This window comes from Solanum lycopersicum, chromosome 3, assembly GCF_036512215.1.
Source record: "Solanum lycopersicum chromosome 3, SLM_r2.1".
Taxonomy (NCBI): Eukaryota; Viridiplantae; Streptophyta; class Magnoliopsida; order Solanales; family Solanaceae; genus Solanum; species Solanum lycopersicum.
The window spans coordinates 54256616-54284093 of record NC_090802.1 but is presented as its reverse complement, the minus strand read 5'-3'; the positions used below and the strand labels follow the sequence as shown (position 1 = coordinate 54284093).

At 30.1% G+C, this 27478-nt stretch overlaps 2 protein-coding genes across 4 annotated transcripts; one reads left to right on the top strand and one right to left on the bottom strand.

Annotated features, from left to right (window-relative positions):
• Positions 1 to 4615: 4615 nt before the first annotated feature.
• LOC138347673 (uncharacterized) lies at positions 4616 to 5011 on the bottom strand. Its single transcript, XM_069295976.1, has one exon. The coding sequence runs from the start codon at positions 5009 to 5011 to the stop codon at positions 4616 to 4618; it is 396 nt and encodes a 131-aa protein (XP_069152077.1).
• Positions 5012 to 18418: 13407 nt separating this feature from the next.
• LOC101257153 (protein MID1-COMPLEMENTING ACTIVITY 1-like) lies at positions 18419 to 22889 on the top strand. 3 transcript variants are annotated; one of them, XR_011220058.1, is made up of 8 exons: positions 18419 to 18990; positions 20217 to 20563; positions 20652 to 20770; positions 21088 to 21159; positions 21777 to 21883; positions 21978 to 22229; positions 22306 to 22399; positions 22680 to 22889. XR_011220058.1 is itself a non-coding variant. In XM_004235185.5 (7 exons), the coding sequence occupies exons 1-7, from the start codon at positions 18610 to 18612 to the stop codon at positions 22730 to 22732; spliced, it is 1173 nt and encodes a 390-aa protein (XP_004235233.1). In that variant the 5' UTR covers positions 18419 to 18609; the 3' UTR covers positions 22733 to 22889. The 3 variants fall into 3 exon arrangements, 1 of the variants encoding a protein (XP_004235233.1); XR_003246030.2 differs by having other exon boundaries at positions 21978 to 22399; XM_004235185.5 differs by lacking the exon at positions 21978 to 22229.
• The last annotated feature ends 4589 nt before the right edge of the window (positions 22890 to 27478 follow it).

Sequence of the window (27478 nt, the reverse complement as noted above, 5' to 3'; positions counted from 1 at the left end):
GAATATCAATCTCACCATCTCTATTTTATTTGTATTTGATTTTCTTAAAGAATATTGCTCTATCATTTTAAAAATTAATAATTTTCTTTTCAGTGCAGTTCGTTGGATCTGCGTGTGTGTGTTTGTGTGTCTAAGTGTCATGGCAATGAAAGTGAATTCGACATTTGTAGTTTTGCTGAAGACGTGGATGTAGATGTTTCTTTTGTTGTTAAGAAAATTAACCAAGACACGAATGATGATTTAGAGATGAATGATCTAGGATTATTAATGGACCAAAATAATAATGGTATCAAGAAACATGAGAAGCGACATGAGGTTGTAGTGGCGAAGGCGGAAAATTTACGTCGTCTCTTAACTCGTGCTAAAAAATCATCATATTCCTCTTCCAATCCTAATGATTTCTACTATTATTCAGATTTTTGGTCCATTATGGGGCAAGAAAAGGGATGCAAGAAGGAATACTATTCATCCCTCAAAAAGTATCATCTGAAATTATTCAATCAAAAATGATGAGCAATGTCCTTCATCCCAAATGGATAATGAAGAAATTAACTGTGTTGAACTTGAAGACAAGGGTGATCTTCATGAAGAACCAAATGAGAAGAAGAAGAACAAGACGAGACCCGTAGAAGCCAATTAATATTATATTACTCAAATCTCTATTGTTAAACATATTTTGTTTGTTGGTATTTCAATACTGAATATCATTACAAAATCTTTATCAGATAATATCGTTTTTAGCGTAGGATAGGCTATTTTGGTTTCATTATTATAATTATTTACTTCTAAAGATATTAGCTTCTCTCGACAGGGATAATAATTTTTAGGTGTAATTTGTGTAGGTCGTCTGCTTTGTTGGTCAATTGTAAAATATTGATAAAATTGTCATTTTTGTTATAAGGATAAAATAGCAATTTTAATGTTTAGGGTTTATTTTATTGGGTATCTTTTTGTTTGAATTTGTATCTATATAATTTCCCAAATTTGACGGCCGTTTTGTCAAGTGGCTGCTACAAAATGGTAAATAAATATTTTTTAATAAAAAACTTTTTCTCTGGTATCTAGTCAAATACTTATAGTAATTATGAATGTTGTAAAAAAATGAATATATTTAATCATTTATAAATAACTAGGTGAAAATAATTTTTCTGTCACGATCCAAAATATAGTTAGTGACACCCACACCAAATCACTTGGTGGGAGAACTAATGTCTACTCGAGACCAACCCAACTCATCAATATTAAAACAAAGTCATGAAATAATTATTAATAAATCAATCTTTAAAATAAATTAATAAATTGAGTCCCCATAAACTTAATCAATCATATATTATTATTAGTGAGAAGTCTCTAAGTGCAAAGTTGGATTATTATTTTTCATTATTTAAATCAAAATATTAATTAGTTATAAAATATTAAATTTGTTAGTGACTTTTAAAGTCCAAATCAGATGTTTTGAAAATTTATTTTGATTCGACATCAAGTAACGAGACATCCTTTAAAGATGTGACTATTAATACTATTTTAAATCAACTCCTAAAAATATATCAATTAGTAGTCTCATTTATATCACAACAAAAAAACTGATATTGGAGGAATGAAGAGGAAAAAGTGGAAAGGTCAAGAACTGTTTTATTAAATTTTGAGACTTTATAGTCTTTCTATTGTGGAAAACTCAATTCATTTTTATTAGTTTTCAATGACATTTAGAGATTTTCACTTTGTGATTTTAGATTTTGTTGCACTTGATTATTTGATGTGTTCCTACCTAGTCAAACGAATATTATGGCATCTGAAACATAACTAGCTCATCCATTATATAAGAAATTGTACAGTACTGGTACGTTTTTCTTCATTACAGTTTAAATTTATTCATCTAAATAAGTTAAAGGAGTATTTATTTTACTTCATTTTTGTTTTTTATTTGATATTATTATGTGGGTATTGTCGTAAGCATTAGTTGTTTGGAGAAAATGAATATTTCATATTTTAAATTTTGTATTGCTAGATTTTAAAAAGCCTATCACATCATACACATTTTTTTTAGAAAAAAAAAACTCAAATCAATTTTTTGATATGATTTACTTTTTAAAAAATAATATACGCATTAATACGGGGGGTTATACGCACAAAGAGTGTATACAAAAACTAGTATCCAAAAAAGTTTGAGCGGAAATAAGATCCTTAGAAACTGAAAATCAGCATACCAACACTCTAAATAGTCGAGACGGGGGATGCAACTATGAAACTAAAAACCTAAAGTGTATGTGTCCAAAAGATGGACAAGTAGATGCAGAAGAACTCAGAGTAGCTCATACTTGGATTCATAGTCAAACATCTGTTAACTGAGGTCTCAAATCAATTGTTAAACATTCCTTGTACTCAACAATAAAGTAATTGGTTCAATATCATAATACAAACCAAAGTATGCTAGTAGAATCACAAAGCTAGTCTAATATATGAATGTAAACAATTCTCCATAAGGAAATAACATAAAACAACGCATATGACAACAATTATAAAACAAAAACTCCCAATCACATATAATGAAACAAAAATACTACATGATCAACAAATATAAATGCTCGGTCCTCTCATGGATCAAAAATTACATACATGGTGTGTCACGCCCCGAGCTACTCCCGAGACGCGCACATGAGACATAGGATAACGAGTGACCCCAAGCTAACCCTACTTGCATAATCATGAGCATGCTAAAGTAAACTAAACAATGAAACTCTACGGAAGCTAATCATGAAATGAAAATGATGGGGAATACCCATCCTAAAACTGAATGTATTAAATAATTTGAGAAGAGTTCAATAACAACTGAAATATCAAACTCAAATACTAAGTTGAATCTAACTATGTCTGAAAATGACCTATAATTGACGAGAAGTGCTGAGAGATGCCCCAGCTAAATCTAGCAAAACTGAAACTAAAATACTGAAATACTGGAAAGATAACTTGACTATTGTCCTCAGAGAATGAGGACTCACCACTGATACTGCTGAGTTAAAGATTGGAACCGATCTATGCGCGACATCGAGAACCTGGACCTACATCACGAGAAGATGTAGCGTAGAGTATGCGGAAAGGTACTCAACATGATAGATAGAATAAAGCTGAAATAATATATACTTGAACAAAGCGATACAACAATAATATTATTTGAACATGATAAGGATACTGAAATACTAAACATAACTAAACTGAATGAAACGACCAAATTATGATATGCTGAGACTGAATACTGAATACAGAAACCTGGTTAATGTAATAGATTCTTACTGAACTTTGGGAGTCATAAAATCACAAGAGATAAATGTGGAGTCTGATGTATACGCCGAGAGGACCCAATACACCTAACCAAAGGTGTAGAGGCATGTTGGCGAATCACTGAAATCATGCCCTCATAGGGAAGTTACAACCTATGCGACTCGTAGTTTTGGGATTATATGGGTGACTGACCCTACTCCAACTCCGTATTATGCTACTGCCCATCGATTAAGTGATTAACACATTAAGACTGAAATTCTGTAATATAGTGGACAACTTAAATTGACATGTAAACTGAGAATGCAACATTATTATACTAATAATGACACATTCAAAATTGAGGCATGTATATATGAAGTATCTGATCAAGCAGGTGTAATTCAATAACTAAATAAATACATAACAAGGGTTATTAAATTCATGCAAGAAACGAAGTAATAAAATGATATCTTGGTTTGGAACATTTAAATAACTAATTCATGATATTTTTCTAAACTTCAAGAAAATACTAGGTCTAGTCATAATAAGGGAATCGAGAATCTAACTGAATTCTACAAACCTAATGGGTGAAAAGAACCTACTAGTGAAATTCCATATACCTGGTGACAAATTTCATGGAAAAATCTTTCGATTTCGGGGTTGGATATGATGGAATCTTGTTGCGTTCTAGAACTAAGGTTCTTGACTTCTTTTCTCCTCTCTAGCTCTAATTTATTTTAGTTTTTGTTTAATGATTTGACTTAGGTAAGTTCTAGTTATGCCTCTAGGATTAAACTGACTAAAGCCTCATAATTTAGGGGTTAAACGACGAAGTTTAGGGTTCAACAAAATAGGAGTAGACCAAAAGACTCCTGACTTAACTATTGTCAGAGTCATTGATGGACTGGACCGATGAACCATCGATTAACTGACGGTTTGTACTATCGATCGTTGTTTGCAACTGAGGGCTGAAATCTGGGCATCGATCAGCACACATGAGGGTTTTGGGGAAGGGTCGCAGTTGCGAACCACAGACCACCAACACGGGTCGTGGGTCACCTTACTGTCTGTGGGTTGCACCTACAAATTCTGGCGAACTGCACTAAGGTCATTTTTGGATATGGGGTGTTACATTATCTCCTCATTGGGATCATTCGTTCTCGAATGAAGATTGAACTAGCTGAAATAGAGGGAAAGAGATACAACATTACCACTAAACACTGAAGATTGATTTCTAACTGAACTAGTTCCATGAATATGCAAATACACTAAAAAATGTAAGTACAAGCTGAAGGAATATGATACTGGGACTGAATTTGGGCATGAATGACTGAAAAATTGAAAAAGAAATATTACCTCAAGCTGGAGTGGAATCAGAAGGAAAGAGATGAGGATATTTGGCCTTCATGGTTGCTTGTGCTTCCCAAGTAGCTCTTTTTACAGACTGAATCCTCCACAAAACCTTGAATGAAGCGACTTCTTCCTTATTTCTAAACCTTGTAACCTGACGATCAAGAATCTCAATTGGTACATCCTTATAATAAAGACTATCTTTCACAACCACACTCTCTAATGGTATTACGGATGTTGGATCACTCATACACTTCTTTAACAGTGAAATGTGAAAAACTGGATGCACTGCTACTAAATTTGCTAGTAACTCTAACTCATAAGTCACTTTACCAAACCTTTTCAATATTTGGTAAGGGCCTACATACCTGGGACTAGGCTTCTGTTTCTTGTCAAATCTCATCACTCTTTTCATAGGTGATACTTCTATGAAAACTCAATTATCAACTTAGAACTCTAGTTCCCTTCTCCTTATATTTGCATAAGACTTCTGGCGACACTTGGCGATCTTAAGTTTGCCTCTAATGAGTTGCACTTTCTCCATAGCATAATGGTGGCCTATTAAGGCTATTTCACCTACTTTAAACCAACCAATTGAAGATCTTCATCTAGGCTCATACAATGCCTCATAAGGGGTCATCTGAATGCTGGAATGGTAGTTATTATTGTAGGCAAACTCTATAAAAAGAAGGTTATCATCCCAACTGCCCTTGAAGTCGATAATATAATCTCTCAACATGTCCTCTAAGGTCTGAATAGTATGATCTACCTCTCCATCCGTCCGTGGATAAAATATTTTGCTAAGATTAACCTCAGTACCAAGACCTTTTCTTAAATGACTTCCTGAAATAAGAGGTAAAATGAGGACCTCTATCCGAAATGATAGACAAAGGAACTCCATGCAACCTGACTATCTCATTAATTTAAAGTTTGGTGTAGTCCTCCGCCGAATCTGTAGTCTTGAACGGCAAAAAGTATGAAGATTTAGTAACTCTATCGACTATCACCCAAATGAAGTCATGCTATTTGCGATTACGAAGTAATACTGTAATGAAATCCATATTATCACTTCCCACTTTCAAGTAGGAATATCGATCTATTGAGTCATACCTCCAAATTTATGACGTTCTAATTTCACTTGCTGATAATTAGGGCACTTAGCCACAAAATCTGTTATATCCTTCTTAGTCATTCCACCAAAAGACTTCCCGCAGATCCTGTACATCTTAGTGGCCCCTGGATGAATAGAATATCTAGAGTTATGGGTTTCTGCAAGAATCTGTTGTCTCAACTCGCACACCTCAGGAACACATAATCGACCTTAATAACGAAGCACACCATCTCCCTCTTGGGAGAAAACCTCAAGTCTCTGTTGATGGACTTCACCCTTGAGTTCGAGTAATATCGGATCATTGTCTTGCTTTTCCTTAACCTCCGGTACTAATGAAGACTTTGATCCATTTTGAACTTTCACACTACCATAATACAAACTTTTATCATAAGACGGACTCCTAATCGAGCAAACTTATGAACATCCCTTGCTAGCTCTTTTCTTTCTTCCTCTACATGTGCTACACTACCCATATATATTCTACTAAGAGAATTTGCTACTACTTTAGCCTTACCAGAATGGTAATGCACACTTATATCATAATCCTTGAGGAACTCAAACCATCTCCTCTGGGGAAGATTTAACTCTTTATGGGTGAACACATAATGAAGTCTCTTATGGTTTGTGAACACCATACAAGCAATGTATGGTGGAGAATCAATTAAATCAAAAGATAAAAATGATATAGAGTGAACAAATTTACTGACGATTGCACTCGATTTTGTTATGTATATTTGTTTAATAGTAAAGATGAAGCAATTGATGCATTAAAGCAATACAAAAATTAAGTGGAGAAATAATTAATCAAAGGATAAAACGATGAAGAGTGATATGATGGAGAATACAAATCTCCTTTTGCTGAGATATGTTTGGAGTATGGTATTATTCATCAAAATACTGCTCCTTATACATCACAACCTAATGGATTGACAAAACGGAAAAAAGAATATTAAATAAAACGATGAATGCCTTGTTATTCAGTTTTGGTTCACCGCAAACTTGTGAGGGATAACTATCGTTAAGGCTAACAAGAGACCTAATTGGGTGCTCCATAGCAAAACACAATCAATGTCATATGATGTTTTACTTTTAGATAGCGCAGGATAAACTATTTTGGTTTCATAATTACAATGTTTTACTTCTAGAGTTATTAGCTTCTCTGGACATGGATAATAATTCTTAAGTGTAATTTGTGTAGACCCTCTGTTGTGCTGGTCAATTATAAAATATTGATAAGACTGTCATTTTTGTTATAAGGATAAATAGTATTTTTAATGTTTAGGGTTTATTTCATTGGATATCTTTTTGTTTGAATTTGTATCTATATAATTTCCTAACTTTGATTGTCGCTTTGGCAAGTGGCCGCTACAAGATGGTAAATAAACATTGTAATAATAAAACCAAACATTGTAACACAAAAGGTGTTAAAATTACAAAAAATAAGTTCAGGGGTAATAAACCTTAGTTTAGCTAAGATGTACCTCTGGAACTTCGATGATAGTCTACGGGGTACTTGAGCATTTCCCATAATGTATACTAAATATACTACTTAATATGATATAATATAATATAATATTTACATTATATTATGCATATATACTTCTAATATATACTAAATATACATACAATATACTATCTAATGTATTAGAATACTTACATTATACTATCTATATACTTTTAATATAATAATATATACACGGTATACAAATAATATACTATGTATTATATTAGAACACTTACATTGTATTATATATACTACTTCTAATATACACTAAATATACTACTTAATCTATAATATTTTCAAGTGTTTGTTTGGGAAAATGAATAAGTACCTCTCAACCTATGTCCGAAATCTCAGAGACATACTCATATTATATTAGGGTCCTATTATCCTCTTGAATTTATTTTATAAATAATTTTCTACTCCTTCCGAACTACGTTGCACTATCTTCTGGGCACGACACGTGCTGCCAATTTTTTTAAACACCTGATTGATAATTTTAAGGGTAATTCTCCCCCCCCCCCAAAAAAAATAATAATTAAGGATCGGGCTCAAGAGAATTCGAATTGAGTTCAATCTTAACTCATTCAAGTCTAACACATTTCAGAGAATCCTCAATTGAGCCTAGTTCATTCTCCAATTTCAACCTATTTTAAAACTCTTTACAAAGATATATTCATCTATTAAAGGTATGAATTATTATATATTTAATATCTTTTGCGATTCATCTATCAATTTGTTACTATTTTTTTAAAAATAAATCTTTAGTTGAAATTTACATTTTGATTGTAAAAGTTGAATATCTCTATGTTAAAATTATTGAAATTAATCGTATCAAATTGGGCGGGTCACGACCCAACCCGTTTTTAGCTCATTGGAACCCAACTCATTTGAGCCTAAACTAAACTTGGACGGGTCAAAACCAAACTCAATTTTTATTTCAACTCATTTGAATATCTCTAATTTCAACCCAACCTGCCCATTTGACACCCCTATGTGTCACATAAGCCAAAAGATATATAAAATTGCAAAAAATGAATTTGTAGATAATATGACATTGGTTTGATTAAAGTTTATGTCTAAAATTTTGGTCATAATCTAAGTATACTTGTGTCTTGTCACCATTTTTATTATACTAGTTTCTAGGCACGTGCATTGCACGTGTGTCTTGTGTTAATTAGTACAAAAAATTCTATGATATTTGCAAGTAATATTGAGTAACTAAATTTTGAAAAATAATTATAGTTGTTTGTAGTTATACACAATCAATTAACTTGATGTATGTGATATTTTTCTTATATAGTTATAATATATCTTATACTTAGTACAACATTTTCTTAATTCTTTTTAATATTTTAACAACAAATAATTTTTAGTTTACACAAGTAACAGTGATTATGTTTGCAAGTGTTCGACACGTGTTAAAATTTGTATCTTGTATAAGAAACTATCCCCTCCTTTTTGTAGACATATGCATATCAAGAAGTTGTTGCCGAATGAAAGTCATATTTCATGATGTACAAATATTGATCAACATATGTTTCTTTAAGGTGGATAATGTATCATTGTCAATCTCATGGGATACACTTATAAGAAAATAGTGTATATTTGTGATAGAGATAGTTAATTATTATTAGCATTAGAAAATTTAATTGATATATAAACATCCAATTGCACGAACAACTTTCTTTGTTTGATTCAAGATTATGAGTCCTTTCATATGTAAATTTCAGAAAAATATTAATTAAATTATTTAAATATAATCATGTTATGGAATATAATATAAGCGAACTATACTCAAAAATAAGAAACTTGAAATAAATGGTTGACATATTTAAAATATCTTATTTAAAAATATTGGGTATACATCTTCAAAAAAGTATCCACTCAAAGAAATAATAACTTTGTATGGATCTAAAGTCTATACGATTTATACTACTAAAAAATGTCATACATATCACAATTTTCCTACATATTACATTATATTTTTGTGAAACGAACATCATTTCTATTACTTACCTGATGATGTGAATGAGAAGTGAAGAATTCAAAACTGTAAGATAAAAAACTGAAATAGAAGAAAAATAAATAAGAATTAATAATTAGCAAAAACAAATCAAGAATAAGATATATATTAAAGAAAAACAAATACAAGAAATATCAAAACTATATAGAGAGGATAAAAGTATAGAAATGACAATGGATTACACTATACATATATATAGATAGATAGATAGAGAGATTAATGAACTTAACTATTTATATTCCTAAATTTCGTTTTTGACTCTTCAGCTTCTTTGAACCATTTCGAAATTTCAGTTAGGGTAGAGTGACTGCATGAAATGTCTAAATCATCTGAAGCATTGCCCTCTGATAATAATGAGAAGGTCTCGAAGGTTTCTCAAGATGCAGGTGTTGGAGTTTATATAATGAGACCAATTAATTTAATTTAATTTAATATACATCTAGAAAATTGAAAAAGATCTTGATGCTTAGAAAATTGCAAATATATTGATGCTTAGAAAACTGAAAATACTTAAAAGTCATGTTGGAAGACGTGTAACTTATAACTAATGAATAATTAACTTTGTGTTGGATTAGTAGTTAATTATTAATTAATATAAATGTTTTATAATATTTTAATTAGTGTAGGAACAAAAAAGTAATTTAACTTTACACTTTTGTGCTTCCAACTTATAATAGTACTAGTTCTCGAACACGTGCAATGCATGTGTACTTCATACCATTTTAAACTACACGAACACACAGTCAACTATGAACCTGTGTGCTCCAAACATAGTCCATGTCCACATTTCAAAGTTCAAATATGCAAAGGCATTCACAGATCAACTTGTATCTGAATTTGAATCTTATTGCAACAGAAGCTTTTCCAAAATAGATATTGCACTAAAAAAAGTGAATATGATGCTAGCTTAGCAATAGTACAAAAAGTGTTGGTCAATATTTGTAGCTAAATCAATTATATTGGAATAGATATATCTGAAATAGACTCTTATTAGAGGAGAACCCTAACCAAGGAAGACAAATGAAATAATTGGACAACCCCGCCTTATGATACACTTTATAAAGTATTTAACGAATGTGAAAAGATTGATCAGAATAAATATTATTGAGAAGATTAAACTATGTACAACCAATAAAACAATTAAAATACGAATGAAAATGTAAAAAGAAGTTGGGAGATGAAAGAAAAAATTTTAATGAGTGAAAATAAATGTTAGAGTTCCTACACACAAGAATTGTAGGAATAGTAAATTAAAGTTTTTCTTAGAAAAGTTAAATTTATACAACAAAAATATGGAAATATGAAAAGATACATGGAAAATTGAAAGGTTAAATACTATTAAAATAAATATAAAAAAGACAAGATTTAACCAATGTGGGGTGGAAGCAGAATGAGAGATTTAATTAAGAGTGAGAGAGATGTATAGGAAAGGGATGATTTTATTATGAGGGAGAACTCTCTATTTATACAACTAAATTTACATATGTGGCTAATATAAGTAGCCGACACTTACTTTTACACATGGCCTAATTATGTTTGGTCGACGCAAAATAACAAAATACTTTACATGATAGTGGTCTTTTCTTTATTTGTGGCCGACACTTACTTTTACACATGACCTAATTATGTTTGGCCGACGCAAAATAACAAAATATTTTATATGATAGTGGTCTTTTCTTTATTCGACACAATTTTTTACATATGGCCTTCTTTTATATGGCCGACGCAAAACAACAAAATACAATAATAATATTACAATAATACTATTATTACTTTACATCCTATTTTTGCAAGTTATTTTATTCTAGTTGTACCTCAGGGATTATGTCATCACCTTGGTTACACTTAGAACATATATGGTCTGGATATTTATGACCAATTAACTTGCAATATCTTGTCATTAGTTATTCAGAGATGAATCCTTGTTTTATTGCTCTGGTTGTTGGAGTAGTTTCTGATTTTAATAAGGATAAAATCCATTTCTGGACTTTCTCCATATCTGCTTGCCTTATCTCTCGTGAATTGGCATATATCATCAAATGGTCTCTTGAATAATAGCTCCATATGCCATTTCCTTGTAAATAATTATTAGCTAACTCCTGTATGATAGTTGATAACCCAATTATTCTTTTGTTTGCATAAAAACTGGGTATCTCTGGTTGTTGCCCTATATCTTCTGGTATTATCATGTCTCGTGTTAATCCAATTTTGGATCATTGGTTTTATCTCGTCATAAAGTATCTCAACTGGTGCTGTATAGAATCTTATAAAAAATAAATTTCCTTTTATTATTTTTTTGTATGTCAAAAATGATTTGTGGACCTCCGGGATTCCACTTATCTCTTCTCTTGTATATGTATAAATTGTATTTAATAATCCATAATTATAACAAGTCTTAACTAGATTTGAATTTGTTTTTGGTTGTGCAATTAGCTTGTTATAATCTTGTAATTTTTGAGTAAAATAGTCCTGGATTTTTTCTATAGTTGTGGTAGATTTGGGTTTGAGATTTAAAAAGTTTTGTATTTTGTATAGATTTTCAATGTAAGCTTGTGAGATATGGTTATATGTTTTCTTTTCTTTATGCAGGCTGGCTGCATATGTAGATGTTTGTGGTGCTGGGGTATCTACTATTTGTACCTTTGGAATAAATGGTTTTGTAAATAAACTGTTTAGGTTTGTATTTTTTGATGTAGTTTTTTCCATAGCTCCTGTGCTTGTACCTGCAACATTAGCAACGTTATGGGTTTTAGGGAGTTTCCCAACGTCTCCTTTTAGCTCTGGCTGTTTACCGACTGCCGAACGACGTAGCTCCGCATGTTTATAGTCATGCTGCTGACTTGTAGCTTCAGATTTTTCTGCATTTTCTTCTAGCTTTTGAACTCTCAAGCCTATACTATCCACTTTTGTACAAAGTGTAGTTAGGGTTTTGAGTATGTTCTCCATAAGATTATCTTGTCCTGGCTGTGTAACTTTGTCTTGATAGATAGTCTGCAATCATATTTTTGTCAGTTTTAATAACCTCAATTGTAAATGTAAAATTTAATATATTTAATACTAATCCCCTTATTTCTTTTGTTGTAACTGAATCCTCTACCTTTTTTGTTATCCACCATTTTACCTGTGTGTTATCTGTTCTTACAATAAATTTATTGTAAACAATATATGGTTCAAATGCTAATAAACATTTATATAATGCAAATAATTCTTTTCTGTTTATTTCCTATTTTATTTGTGCTTCTACATAAGATTCTGAATAGTATCTACAATGGTGTTCTATTTTTTATTTTTCATATTTGTATTTTAAAACTCCTCCATAACTATGATCACTTGAATCCGTTTCAACAATATAAATAAATGTTTTATTTTCATCAGGAAAGTAAAGTTTTGGTAATTTTTTACATAAGTTTTTAATATTTCTTATATGTTCTTTATCTTTTTTGTCGAAATAGTATTCTACATCTTTTTTAAGTTTTTTATGTAATGATTTTAAATGTTCTGCTAATTTTGGTATATATTCTCTTACTTGATTTACTAATCCTAGAAAGGATTGTAATTTCTTTTTTGTATCTATATTTTCATCAAGGGTGATTATTTTTTGTACTATATGGTTTTGTATTTTTATTCCATTCCTATCTATTTATATTCCTAGAAATTCTATATGTGGTTTCATAATTTCTGTTTACTTTCTACTTAAGCTTATACCTGAATGTTTGATTATATGTATAAATTTTTCTAATAATCTTATATGTTCATCTTGTGTTTTAGAATATAATAATATATCATCTATATATACAATACAATTTTCTAACTGTTTAAAGTGGTTGTCCATAAAATGTTAATATCTACCTGGCGCATTCTTATATACAAATGGTAATACATTACATTCATAGAAACCTTGTGGTACTGTGAATGTTGTTAGCTGTTTAGATTCTTCTTCTAGTTTTAGGTGATAAAATTCTAATTTACAATTGAATTTACTGAAATAATTATATCCTTGTATCTGTCTTATTTTTAGTATTTTATTTGGTATTGGGTAATTATATGTTTTAGTTTTAGCATTTAAGTTGCGATAATCTATCACCATTCTGCTTTTACCTCTTTTTTGTTCACTATGTTTTATAGCTATAAATGTTGGACTTGTATGTTTACTATTACTTTCTTGTATATAATTATTTTCTAATAGTTCATCTATATGTATTTTGAATTCTTTTAAATCATCAAAGTTATATTTTAATTGTTTCTGTGTTATTATACTACTTTCATCTATTAGTTCAATTTCTACTTTTGTCTTATGTTTTTCCCATCCTTGTAATGGATCTTCGTTATATAGTTGTTCTAGTTGTTCATTTATTATTTTAACTTTATCTATTGTAAATATAATAATTTCTAATTGTGATATTTGTTTCTTATTTATATTTTCCATTTCTTGATTTATTTTTTCACTTCCTTTTATCCATCCTGTAGGTTTTCGTTGTTTATATTTACTCTTTTTGCTCCTATTTTGTAGTGTAGTAAGCCACCAGTGTGTTTTTGTTATTATATGTGGGTAGAATTTATCTAAAAATGGCATTCCTAATAACATATTTTTTGTCGTAAATTCGAAATTGTACATTTCTTCTATTGTTAATATTTTATCCCATATTTGTATTTTTATATTTTTTGCATTGTATTTGATCATACTTCCTTCATTATTAAATCCTGTTACTACCATAGGTGTTTTTAATTTTTTCCATTTATCTTCTGGTAGACAATTATATTTACATATATTCGCTTCTGCTCCTGTATCTATCATAGGGGTATAATATCTGTTGTGATATTCTTCTATAATAATTTTTGCAAGTATAAATATTTTCATTATTCACTTTGTTTTTTTTATAACTATTTTCTTATTTTGACAAGTTATTGTTAAATGTTCATTTTCTATATTGTACGGTTTAACTTTTTCTAACCATTTTATACCTAATGTAATATTATGATTTCCTTGGTATATTTTAAATGGTATTATTAAGGGTATTCCTCCTATAATTATTTCTTTTTCCGTTGTTTCTTCATTTATGTTTACTATCTCACTAGGTAATCCAGGACATATGTGTCCTGTTTTTATAATTTCTTCTTCTAATACTAACTCTCTTGTTATGTAATTTTCTTCTTGTCCTGTATTTATCAAAATTTTATATTTTCTTTGGTCCATTATTCTTGTTATGAAATAATGATATGGTGTTATATCTTCCTTATCTAATAAGTGTTGTGGGATTTTATAGTTTCTTTTAGATGTACTCATTCTTGATGAGGTAGCTCTTGTTAACGTATTTGGTACACTTGAAGTGCTTAATCTTTCTTTTACAATTTCTAAATCTTCTTCCATGTCAATTTCTTTATAGCTATAGTCATTATTGTCTATTACAGTAATTATTTTTTCGAAGGAATTTTCTATCTTTATTTTATCAATTTTGTTTTTTGCTGTTATTTTATGTTTTGTTGTTAATATATATAAGTTTTTACATCTTGCTGTAAATATTTTACTGCCTGGTGCTAACTCTATTCCAGACATTTTCCAATATAATACTAATGATTTAATATCTATATTTCTGTCTGTTAATGCTACTGTATAATTGACACTTATCATAAATTTAAGGGATAATGCCCAAGTACCCCCTCAACCTATACCCGAAATCTCAGAGACACACTTATACTATACTAAGGTCCTATTACCCCCCTGAACTTATTTTATTAATAATTTTTTACCCCTTTTTAGCCTACGTGGCACTATCTTGTGGGCCCAACGATGGTTGACTTTTTTTTCAAACTAGTGCCACGTAAGCTAAAAAGGGATGAAAAATTACTTATAAAATAAGTTCAGGGGGGTAATAGGACCTTAGTATAGTATAAGTGTGTCTCTGGGATTTCGGGCATAGGTTGAGGGGGTACTTGTGCATTTTCCCTAAATTTAAATTTTTGGTATATTAAGTTTCCTTTTACTGTACTAATTACACTTTTTTCTATAGGGTGTATGATTCTGTCATCTGCTAAGTATATTTCAATAGGCATATCTATTCCTTCTCTAAAACAAGCTTTTATTAATATTTCTGTTCCTCCTAAAATGTACATATTTTATAGGTGTTTTAGTTTTTATATCTTGTATTTCTTTATTTATTATTTGTTTACATACTATAGGTATATATGCTTTTCCTCTTGTATATTTGCAATCTATGATATGTTCTTTCTGACTAACTACATAGTATTCTTCGTTTTGCCTTTTAAACCAATTTCTTAAGGTAGGTATTTCAAGTACTTTTTCAACACTTAAGTCTAATTCTTTTCCTTTTATTTATTCAAAAATTGTATTGTCAAATATTATTTTTTGGTCTGATAATTCTTCATTTTGATAATCTTCTTTAGATATTATTTTTATCTCATCTTCAGACATTATATTTCTTCATCTGTTTCATTATTATCTAAATTAATTTCTTCTTCATTTTCAGTTTCTATATCTGATACTTCATATATACTATCGTTTTCACTTAATTCATAGTCTATGTATTTTATTTGCATATATTTATCATTATCTATAATTACTTCTGCAATTTGCTTCCTTTTTGGATCTTTGGGTAACTTACAATCTCTAGCTATGTGTCCTATCTTTCCGCAATTATAACAAGTACATTGGGATATTTTTCTTTTTGGTTTATATGGTCTTTTTATTTTATAATTTTTTATATAATATCTCCGTCCTGGTTTCTTATATTTATACTTGGTTCTAGTTTTTCTATAATTTTTATATCTTTTAAGCTTTTGCTTTTTATTTGTACATCCAAACTGTGGTGCTATTTTATTTTTACAACAGGCTAAATTCTTGTTTAGTACTTTTTCCATTTTTAATTTTTCTTTTTGGTTTTCACATAGTTGTATGTTCCACTGATGTAAAAATTTTATTCTAGCTCCTAAAGTATCTACTAATCCTTCATCATTCCAATCTTTAATTATTTTTGTGCTAAATGGTTCTGTTAATTTTGTAAAATATTGTTGTCTTATTTCTTTTACTTCATTCAAATTGTATTTTGCTTTGTAATAGTATTCCTTAAATGCACAAGTGTATTCTTCTATATAACACATTTTACATATTAGCTAATTTTATCATAAGTTGTCTATTTATTATTTTTTTTCTCTGTTTTGTTCTCTTATATCTGTGGTCATACCTCCAAATTCACTTCTTATTGCTGATTCATATTTATCTAGTATATCTATATTTGTTGCTGATGGAGATCCATCCATTTTCTTGTCACTTCTAAGTACTTCTAAACTTTCTAAGGGTAGATTTTTTTATCCATAATCTTGTTGTTCCTACAAATTTTTTTTCTATATACCTTGGTGTTTCTGTTGTTTTTATTTTGTTATCTATTAGTTGCTTGGATATATTTCCTATCCATTGTAATATTGCTTTATTTATATCTCTAACACAATCTAGATCTAACAAAATTATATTGTTCGTTTATTGATTTTGGTGTCCAATTTTTATTTAATCTATTATTCCATAGTGCATTAGTTCTATCTGATTGCTGATAACTTTCTGTATAATAAGTTGGTGGTGTCCATCTAGGACTAATTCTAGGACTATTTCTGGGACTATTGTCTGGAGTTTTAACTCTTGACGTACTAGGTCGATTCAAATCTCCTGTGTTTATTTCTAATTTTTTCAGTTTATTTACCTGTTCTAGGATTTCTGTGTATGTCTCACTTATGTCACTTATTTCTGATTTTTGGTCATTTATTGTATCTGATTTATTTTCATCTGTTTCATTTATTTCAAAATCTTCATTTAGTTTTTGTTCCATCTCTTTTATTTCATTAATTAATTCTAGTTCTTTTTCTTTTTCTATCTGTTTTTCTTTTTGTTTAGTTTCATATAATAATTTTAACCTAGCTAATTCTTTTTCTAATTCACTTATTCTTGTATTTTTTATTTCTTCTAAATGTTGTACTTCTTGTTTTGCTTGTATTTTTATTTTTTCGATTTCTTATGATTTGTCTATTTCTTCATTTTCTTTTGTTATTCTTATCATAACTGTTAGGCAATCTTCTAATTTTGTTGTTTCTTTTTCTAACATTAAATATAAATTATTTCCTATTTTTTTTATATCTTCTTCCTAAATTTGAAAATATTATTTTTATTATCATTCCGTCTTGATTTTCATATGTCTTTTCGTCTACTGTAAATTCTTCTTTATTCATTATAATTTATGTATTATGTTATGTTGTAATTTATATTTAAGGTGATCGATTTGTATTTCTAACATAAATATAGCTTTTCTTTGTGCTGATATTGAATTTTTACATACTCCTGCTAACATGTTTTCTGTTAATCTTTCTTTCCTATGTTGTAGTTCTTGTCTTTTTTCATCTATTTTTTCTATCAATTGTTGCCTATATATTTCTTTGTTCATGCTGTTTTTTCAAATAACAAACATATTTGTATTCTGTTTTTGAAATTATATTTATCAAATAATTTGTCTCATTGTCACTTGTTTTAGTAAGTTGTGATAGTTTATATTCTATGTATAAGGGTTTTAATTTTTTTCATATCTTTCGTACTTTTTTATCTATCTTGGTTTTTGTTATTTTAGTTTCTTTACTTGTTGTATTATTCATTTATATTTTTCTGTATAAAATTTTAAAAAGTTTACTTAATTTGTTTGGGTCTTTAATAAAATTTTATCTTATAATTATTATTACTTCGTTTTTGCCAAACTTCAAACTTTTTCGATTCAATCATTGATCCCTGAATATCTCTAGGTCATCATATAAATCATATATGTCAAAATAAAATTCATCATAAAAATCATTTTGTATATCTAATTTAGTCCAACCTTGGATTGTTACTTCTATTACTTCATATGTTACCAAGATACTTGCATCTACTTTAATTTCTTGTATTTAAGGAATAATTACTCATTTGTATTTTTTTAAAATTTGTATGAGAAATTTGAAAGTTCAAGATTTTGTAATGAGAATAAGAAGATTATATATATATATATGAAAATTAAAAAAAAATAGTAGAATGATAAAATGGTAATTTAACTTTTTACTTTGGAGTTTCCAACTTATAATAATATATGATATGATATGATATGATATATGATATATATAATTGTATTTTTCAAAAGTAAAACCCGACAATTTGCTTCCCACGCATGTAAATGATTTCTTTGCACACCGACAATTTGCACAGTGCGGCTCAGTCCACACTGCTTTTTCTCGATCATCGAATCAAAGTAGAAAAGCAAACCCAAAAACTTACAATGTAACTGAACCCAAACAAACTTAAAGCATTCACACCTTATTCCCAATAATTTGGAGAAGAAGATGGAAGACTTTGCTCAGGTAGCAGGTGTGAACGCCCTAGGAGTGATCAATTTAATCATCGCGGCATCCAAAAATGCAACTACCCATAAAAGGAACTGTGAGCAGTTAGCGGAGCACGTGAGAATGATCGGCAATCTATTAGAGAAGCTAAAATCGACGGACCTGATGAAGCTGTCGGCGACAGCAGAGCCGCTGGAAGGATTAGACGCGGCTCTTGGAAATGCTTTGGAGTTGGTGAACAGTTGCAGAGAAAAGAGCTACTTCTACATGCTTGCCATGGGGTGGAGCGTAGTTTACCAGTTTCAACGGGTTCAGACGGAGATTGATCGATACCTGAACCTGGTTCCCTTGATTTCCATTGTCCACGACTTCCGAATGCAGGTACTTATCCATTCTCCTGTTTAGCTACCATAGATTCTCATATGTGAAATTTCACCTTCTATTTGGCCATAGTATTTGGCAAACATATTTCATCTTTTTTAGAAAAATAGGACTTATACCCATAAGATTTAAAAACTATAACAACTAACCATACGTTCGTGTTACAAGTCAATTGGATCTTCGAAGCAACAAATAACAAGTAGTATTCATGACACCGGAGAAATGTGATAGTTTGGAGTGAGCGAAACAAACATCATTCCATACATCGTGAAGTAGACAAAACATTTGATTGTTCATTATTTTCATCAATAACCATGTCATCACTTTCATAGTCACCGAATATTTTATCACTATTTTGGTGTTTACGTAAAAATTATGTAATACAATGCAAACAATTACTATGGGGGTGTTTTGTAAAAGATAAAAATTTACTGTAAAATTTTAATTTTTAAGAGATCCCAAATAATGAGATTTGACCCAAATATTATAAAAAAATTAGTATTTGGAAATTTGCCAAATAATGTCAAATTATATGGACAGACGCTATTGCCAATTTTTTCCCCAAATATTACTTGGGAAATCTATGGCAAAACGGTGCCTATTATCACAAAAACATTTAATAGCAGTTGAGTTAATGTCAATGCATTTGGAGTCCCTAAAGCCCGCTTTAGTGACATTTATATAGATTATTGATTATAAATACTCATATTATATTATAGCTACTAAATATAATATAGTGGCAATTAGATAATATAATTGCCACAAAATCATTTATTTGTTGTAATGGAACTACTATTTTTCCTCACTTGAAGTGCTTGATAAGTTCCCAAAACTCCTAAGATGGATCATCACACTATGTAGAGCATCATTTATTTTGAGCTTTGAAGCTGTAACATTTTGTTCATATCAATCCAAAATCTGTTGTAGCTTGATGTGGCTGACTCTTTGGCACTATTTTGAGGAGAAATCTTTTATGTTATGCATCTTAGTAATTTTAATTAGCTTTTATATCAGTAAGTTTACTTTCTAGGAATTTCTGTCATGATTTTCCAACACACATCCTTCTATTTGAGGATTCTTGCCTGTTGAACACAATTTTGTTTTCTTCTTATTTTGGACTGTTATGCTTGTGCACTAGCTCTCAATAATCTGGAGCACTTTATCTAAGTCAGAAGTTTCACGAACTTTTCTTCGACATCAAAATCATCTTTGTAATAATGTCACAGGACGTGCATGAAAGCTTGGAAGCTGTTGAAGGTGATTATCATTGTGAATACACTCTAGACAAAGAGGATATTGAGGCCCACAGAGCAGTACTGAAACCTGATCGATCAAAGAAAGATGCAAATGTATTAGAGAAGTCACTATCTAGAAGATATCCTGATTTGAGATTCCATGAGGCTCTCGAGGAGGAGAAGGAGAAATTACATCTTGAACTGCACCTCTCACAGGCAAACAATGATCCCAAGCAGTGCAGAATCATTGAACATCTTATTGATGTGACTCAAAATGTAGTTAATGTGCCAGATGAAAAGTTTCTTGCCCTCAGCGCACAACCTTACATAAGAACTGGGTAAAGTTTTATGTAACACACACTAATTAAGTACTCGGGAATTGTTCCAGCATGTTCAGTCTACTGAAGAACTAATTTCATGCCACAGGTTGGTATCAGCTGCAAAAGTTGGCCAGGTGCAGATGGTGAATGTCTCGCAGGCTGAACATCAAGAAAAATCGAAGTGGCAAACTGACCTCTTTGACTGTTGCAGTGAACCCTGTTTATGTGAGCTCATAGAACTTCTTATTCTTATAAATTCCTTAATCCATAGGAAGTTTATCCTTTCCTGCATTTGTACTTTCTTATCCATCATATGGTAGCAATTGTACTACTGGAAAAGGTCAGCTGTATCAACCACTTAATTTTTCGGTTAATTTTGTTCATAGGTCATACGTAAAATTCTCAAGCATAAAGTTAACATATGTTAGTTTAGTTCCACTTTATCTGTTGATTATGCTTATCATGAATATCAATACCAAATTATTGCTTTTCTACTCCTGCCACTAAATTCAAATACCTCTCTTCTCATTCTCTTTAAACAGGTTTTAAAGCGTGCATCTACCCATGTGGCATATTTTCAAGAGTTGCTAGTTTGGTTTCGCATGGGAAGATAAGTAAGTGTCACTGACACATTGTCTACTAATTTACAAGTAAGACCAAGTTCTTCTCTTGATTATGTTGTTAGCTGATACTTGTAGCAAAGCCAGAAATTTCATTAAGGAGATTCAACTTTTATGAAAATTAAGTTATATCATGTTTTCCTTTCAAGTCAAGGGAATTCAAACCTTGTATTTATCATATATTTTATTTATTTTTGGCTCAAAATACATGTAAATAAATAAATAAATAAATAATTGAGCAAGGGGTATCCTACGAACCCCCTTGCTTGAATGTGGCTCTGCCCATTGACCGGAACCCCTAGCTAGAGGAACTTCTTCCTTATTTCTCAATACTCCTGAAATAATGCCAGTTTCTTTTGAGGAGTAGAGAGCGAGTGATATTTGTTAGTCCTAAACAATAAAACGACAACAACAACATATTAAACAGTGTAATCCCACAAGTAGGGTCTGAGGAACATCTAAATTAACATGAGGGACAAACTGGCATTTAGCACAGACTAATGGTGACCTGCTCTTGTATTCTGTTGATCTATCTACTTGTTTATTAACATGTAAAATGGTTCCTTCGGGGGGATATACTGATCACAGACTCTTACACGTTGTTGCTGCAGCTCGTGAACATGCACTGAATGATCTGTTGACATACTCCTTATTCTGTGGTTGTTGCTGTTATACTTGTTGTGTAAGAAGAAGCCTGAGACAACTTTTCAATATTGAGGTATTTAATTGTATCACTTTTCCAAATGTTTGAAGATTATATGTCATTCAATAGTCACTTAAGTTAAACGTTCCACTTACATGCCTTCCAATAGATATTGCGGTGCATAAGGCATTCTATGTTTACCGGAGTTACCTCGGTTTTATTTGCCATAACAAGATGGTCAGTGCACCAGAACAGCATGTCCATTTTTGGGGCATGAGGTAATCCTAGAGAAAAAGAGATGGTTGTGAGGTGACGAATTGCTTCAGAGACGTGGATTGAGCAACTACTAGATTCAATTGAGTAGGAACTGATGTGTCTAGACATTGTTACCATTTTGTATGTTCAAGGCATTTGCTTCAGAGTAGGTGGGGCAAAAACAATAAAAGTATATCGGCTGTTGATTGATAACAATATAATTTCACTTGTTCTGTTTTCAGGGAGGTTCATGTGATGATTTCTTAACTCATCTGATGTGTTGCTGTTGCGCTATGATCCAAGAGTGGCGTGAACTCGAACTGAGGGACTTTAAAGGTGCGTTTTATCAGTACTATTCCCTCGTGAACCTGGAAACTAAAATTTTCTTATTGCACTTACTAATCATTATCCAATAGAGTGAAACATTAGGCATCACAATGAACAAAGAATGAACAAGATCAGGAAAAACACACGTCAAGGTGTATGACAAAAGATTATGATGTTTTCGTCCTCTCCTTTTTTGGGATTCAATATAGTGAAGGAAACAGATAGAGAGCATGCATGTATTTAAATCCTATTTTTTCGGAATTCTTCAACTAAGATGAATGTTGTGCAGGTTGTCAAGGGAGGAAGATGATTCCACCTCCATACCAGTATATGAAGCCTTGAACTCGTCGACTGATGTGGAAATCTTTCTACTGGTGTAAATATTAGTATTAGATAGAGCTTTACGAATAGTATACATAAAGTTTTTGTAGATGTGTATAAGCTTCAAACTAGTATAACTTCATAAATCCCGTAATATAAGGATCTAAATTTTACATTATATTTCTACTCTTTTTCAATTTATAAAAATCCCTCAAAATTATTGTTATCCGGATACATAATAAAGAACACAGATATCGGGATATGTGAGTTTCACAAATTACGCTAATTTAATTAATTTCAATTTCTACCAAATCTTAAAAGATTCAATCAATCGAAAATTCAAATTTTCTTCTTTCAATTCTCTTCCAAATCCGCCCATATTAAATACAAAATTTAAATTTTATTCTCGCAATTCTATTCCAACTCCGTCTAGTTTCAAACAATTCACATTTCTTCTTTCAATTCTCACCCAAATCGTAATAGATTGAAAAAAGTCGAAAACAATAATTGATTTTACTGGTATGTGTATCTACAAATTTGGATAATTAAAACATTGGTCAATGGATGAATCAACTAATGTCTATCCATTGTTAATTGTGCTCTCATGTTATAGTATTCAGGCTCCTCTTGAATGCTTATGCAAAGATATCAAATTTCTCAAATATTAGTGGCACCATATTTGGAAGGAAAAAATGAAAGAAATATTTTAAAATTCAGGCCAGCCCAGATGTGAATTTTTGCAGTGGGAGGGGCAACATCACTTGATTCTGCCTACTTATTGGATAACTGAGTTGGTTAAAAAGATATGATATCTTCTTTTTGCAAATTTTTTTCAGGTAATAGCCCTGGATCGTCCATGTTGGTGCTATGAAATTATTCATGTGTATTCGCTACACATTGAAATAATGTATCACAAGGTTGAAGAGATACATAGCTTTGATGGATACATGTTTGTGTGGTTATTGTTATGTAACAGAAACATTTAGTATAAATTCAAATTAAAGTATCATGTCTAAAAATTTAGTGCATGATATATTACTATTTATATATCTTATTTTGTTTGAGAAATATTGTATTTTATAAAAAAGGAATATGATACATATAATTATTCTAGATAACATCTTTTGTGTGGGATGCATAAAACAATAGTGATCAGTTGATACATATAATGATATATGTAATAAAGTTTGTAAAACTGTTGAATTTGGTATATATTGCATATCATGCACCTATCAATTAATTTGATACACAATGCTTTGGCTACAGAACAGGCTACAGAACATTAAGGTTTATCATCAACTGTATTTGTTGAGATTGATACATTATTGTTTGGTAATTGTTATGTATCAGATACATTTAGTATGAATTTGAATTTACATTCACGGCTAAAAAATTAGTGGATGATATATTATTATCTATGTACCTTATTTTGTTTGAGAAATACTATATACATGTAATTGTTCCAAATAACATATTTTTTGGTGTGTGATACATAATACAAAGTTTATGTATCAAGTACCATTGTATTGAACATGATAAACACCAGTGGCGGAGCCATGATTTTCAATAAGGGGGTTCGAAATTCGTAGAAATAGACGCACGGAGTAGCCAAAGGGGGTTCGACATCTAATATATATACATAAAATATTATTTTAACCTGTATAAATATTGTACCAAGGTGGCTCCGCCCCTGATAAACACTAATCAAAGATTCAACAACATTAGAGTTATGTATCAATACCTTATATATGAACATGATATATCAGATCAATGATAACAATAAAAAAAGACTAATTTAAGAATCAAAATAAGCGAGATACATTGAAAGTAAGCAAAAAAATTAAAAGATCGAACCAACGGAATGAAGTGTATCAAGACCGCCATTAGAAATTCCTGAAACCATTTCAAATGCACTCCAAGATGAACTATGTGCATTAATAAGGTTTCTCCACCTCTCTTTCATAAAGAGAGATCGAAAGTAAAAATTAGTAATTTTTTAAGATGAAAAAATAAAAAAATAAAAAAAATTGAAGTGGATGAAAGAAATCTACCTCTCGAATAACTTGAAGTCTTTTATTGGAAAGAGAAGATTTGAAATTCAAAAATAGATTAATGGAAGTAACTGTAGAGAGATTTGTTGAGTGAAAAAAGTAAGGAAAATCATAGTTAAGAGATTTCAAAAATCAAAATAATGTATCTGGAAAAAAAAGAAATGATGAGAGCAAAAAAGGGGATTTTAATATTTTTTGAAATAGTAGGGAAAATAAGAAAAATATGATAATAAATGATGTGTAGTTAGATAATTTTTTCTAAGTACTTGCATAGCTCATCTTCAAACCAGCTACCAGATAACCCTTAAAGTTTAATCGGGGCAACCTTCAAATTTCTTATTTTGGGTTTCTTCTTGCAAAGATATTAAAACTCAATTTAAAAGTGATTAGTGTCAAAAATACCTTAAGCTATTTTTAAAAATACACCTAAATCATATTTAGTTATTAGAAAATGTTTGATGAGAATGGTTGCTTGAGGATCATTCCTCCTGAGGGTGTCTTTATATTTGTAGAATTTTCTTAGCCACTTTTTATGAAAGTCGAAAGAAGATCTAATCTATTTTCAGAAAAATGACTCTTTTGAATATCCATCTTATTACGTGAACAAACTTGACGAAATTAAAATATAAAATAAAACTTTCAATATACAAAACCTTCAATTCTGTTTTGCTTTCCATTGTAAGATAATCTCACTTCATATATATTTACAAATTACCTACCACATAAAATATTAATTGTTATGAATCAGCTCCTGTTCAATAATGACACTAACAAGTTGGGATGTCAAATGGGCGAGTTGATTAAAATTGAGGATATTAAAATGGGTTGAAATAGAAGTCGGGTTGGGTCTTGACACGCCCAAATTTACTTTAGGCTCAAATTGGTTGGGTTTAAATGACCTAAATAACTGGCTGAATTTTGACCCACTCAATTTAACCCTATAAATCTTAACAAACCAACATATTGATATTTCACTTTTCTAATCACAATTTGAATCTTGTCTCAATAATATTTTTTGATAAAGTAACAAATGGATAGATAAATCATAAAGGATGTCAAATAGATAATAATTCATATCTGCAATATAGATACATATCTTGATAAAAGTTTTAAAAAGAATTGAAATTGGAAATTGAATCGGGCTTAATAGAGGATCCTCTTTAAATAGATTAGGCTTGAATGAGTTGAGATTGAACTCAATTCAAATTATCTTGAGTCCAACCTTTAAAATTCTGAACAGTTACCTATGTTTGGGTTGATTTTTGACGCCCCTACTAACAAGTATATCACATGGATAGGTATTGGTACAAGTAGACCCGATACAAGCAACAAGATCAGGCCTTTACAAAGGATAATTTGAGATCCACACTGAAGGCATTGTTAAATAGAACATGGCATTAATATGAGAGGGCATCGTATGAATTATGTGCAATGGCAATTTGATGTTTCTCATCCCAATATAGTCTAAGCTTTTCATCTTTATTCATATCTATATTCTTAGTTACTTGTTATTTCAGTATTTTCATTAGTAAATTGATTATTGAAATTAAAAACTTAAAATTGTAACAGTGTTTTAGTGCCCTTATTAGTATAGTGAGGATTTTTGGTTTGTTACAATGATATGATTTATCAATTTTCTTTAGAATAAGAAAACATTACATGTGCTTAGCACATGATTTAATTGATAATCAGTTGTGGTTTTGAGTTGTTATTCAAAGTTTGCAAATAAGATCCATATTCGAATAGTACAAAACAGAACGCACAGGCAAAATGGCTTAGTTTAATATGGTAGGGTTTTAAAAGGTTGGTAGCCAACTCATTTAGGTTGGGTGGATCAGAAGATAAAAATAGAAGTTTGAATCTGGCTATTCTTAGTCATACAAAACTACATTACTATATTATGAAATAATATTTTGGGATAAGACACAAAGTAAATTTTAAATTAAGATTGAAATTTCAGAAACACATTATCTTGAATTAATAGCTTCCACTACTTGAAACTCTCTCTCTTTCTCGGAGATGACTTGAATCCAACCTCCATTTTGTACAAGACACATTACTAAATTTGCATTTCATGTACTTTTGTCTTAGTCATACTAAAACTAAAACTTTAAGCTCGAAAATCTGAAATCTTTGATTATGTAATTTCGATATTATCATTATATCTTTATGACATAAAAAGAACCCTTGTCTTCAAGAATTTTATTGAAGTTTCATTTTATTAAAAAAAGAAAAAAGTATTCCTAAATCTAATTAAGTCAAATATATATATTTCGAAAGAGTTTAAAGATGCAATCTTGAATGGTGCAAATTGAAAAGAACATATTGAAAATGAAAGACTTTTGAACCCCTTGATATTATTTACTTGCACAAATTGAAACTAGACCATTACCGCTAAAGTGAGTTACTGTATTGCAACATTTATCTTCTCTGTTTTATTCTCACGGTAAGTGAAGTACCAAACTTATCTTATTGTTTCTTGTCATGCTCTCTTTAAAAGTTAATTTAATTAATTTTTAAAGTAAAATTAGATTACATTGATTTGATTTTTAAAAAGTAAATTTATGATATTAAAAAATTATAAGAAAGATACTATAAATTTCAATTTTTTATATATTTATATGATAAAAAAAATATATCATAAAATGTTAGTTAAAATTACTATTATTTCATTCTAAATAGAAAAATTATGACAATTAAAAGTAGACGAATATTA

What these genes read in the sequence shown, in the direction of transcription:
- LOC138347673 (XM_069295976.1), bottom strand. Translation starts at nt 5,011, where the DNA reads ATGAGATTTGACAAGAAACAGAAGCCTAGTCCCAGGTATGTAGGCCCT.
- LOC101257153 (XM_004235185.5), top strand. Translation starts at nt 18,610, where the DNA reads ATGGAAGACTTTGCTCAGGTAGCAGGTGTGAACGCCCTAGGAGTGATC. An exon ending in CAACCTTACATAAGAACTGG is followed by an intron (nt 20,564 to 20,651) that starts GTAAAGTTTTAT and finishes TTCATGCCACAG; the next exon opens with GTTGGTATCAGCTGCAAAAG. An exon ending in TTGCAGTGAACCCTGTTTAT is followed by an intron (nt 20,771 to 21,087) that starts GTGAGCTCATAG and finishes CTCTTTAAACAG; the next exon opens with GTTTTAAAGCGTGCATCTAC.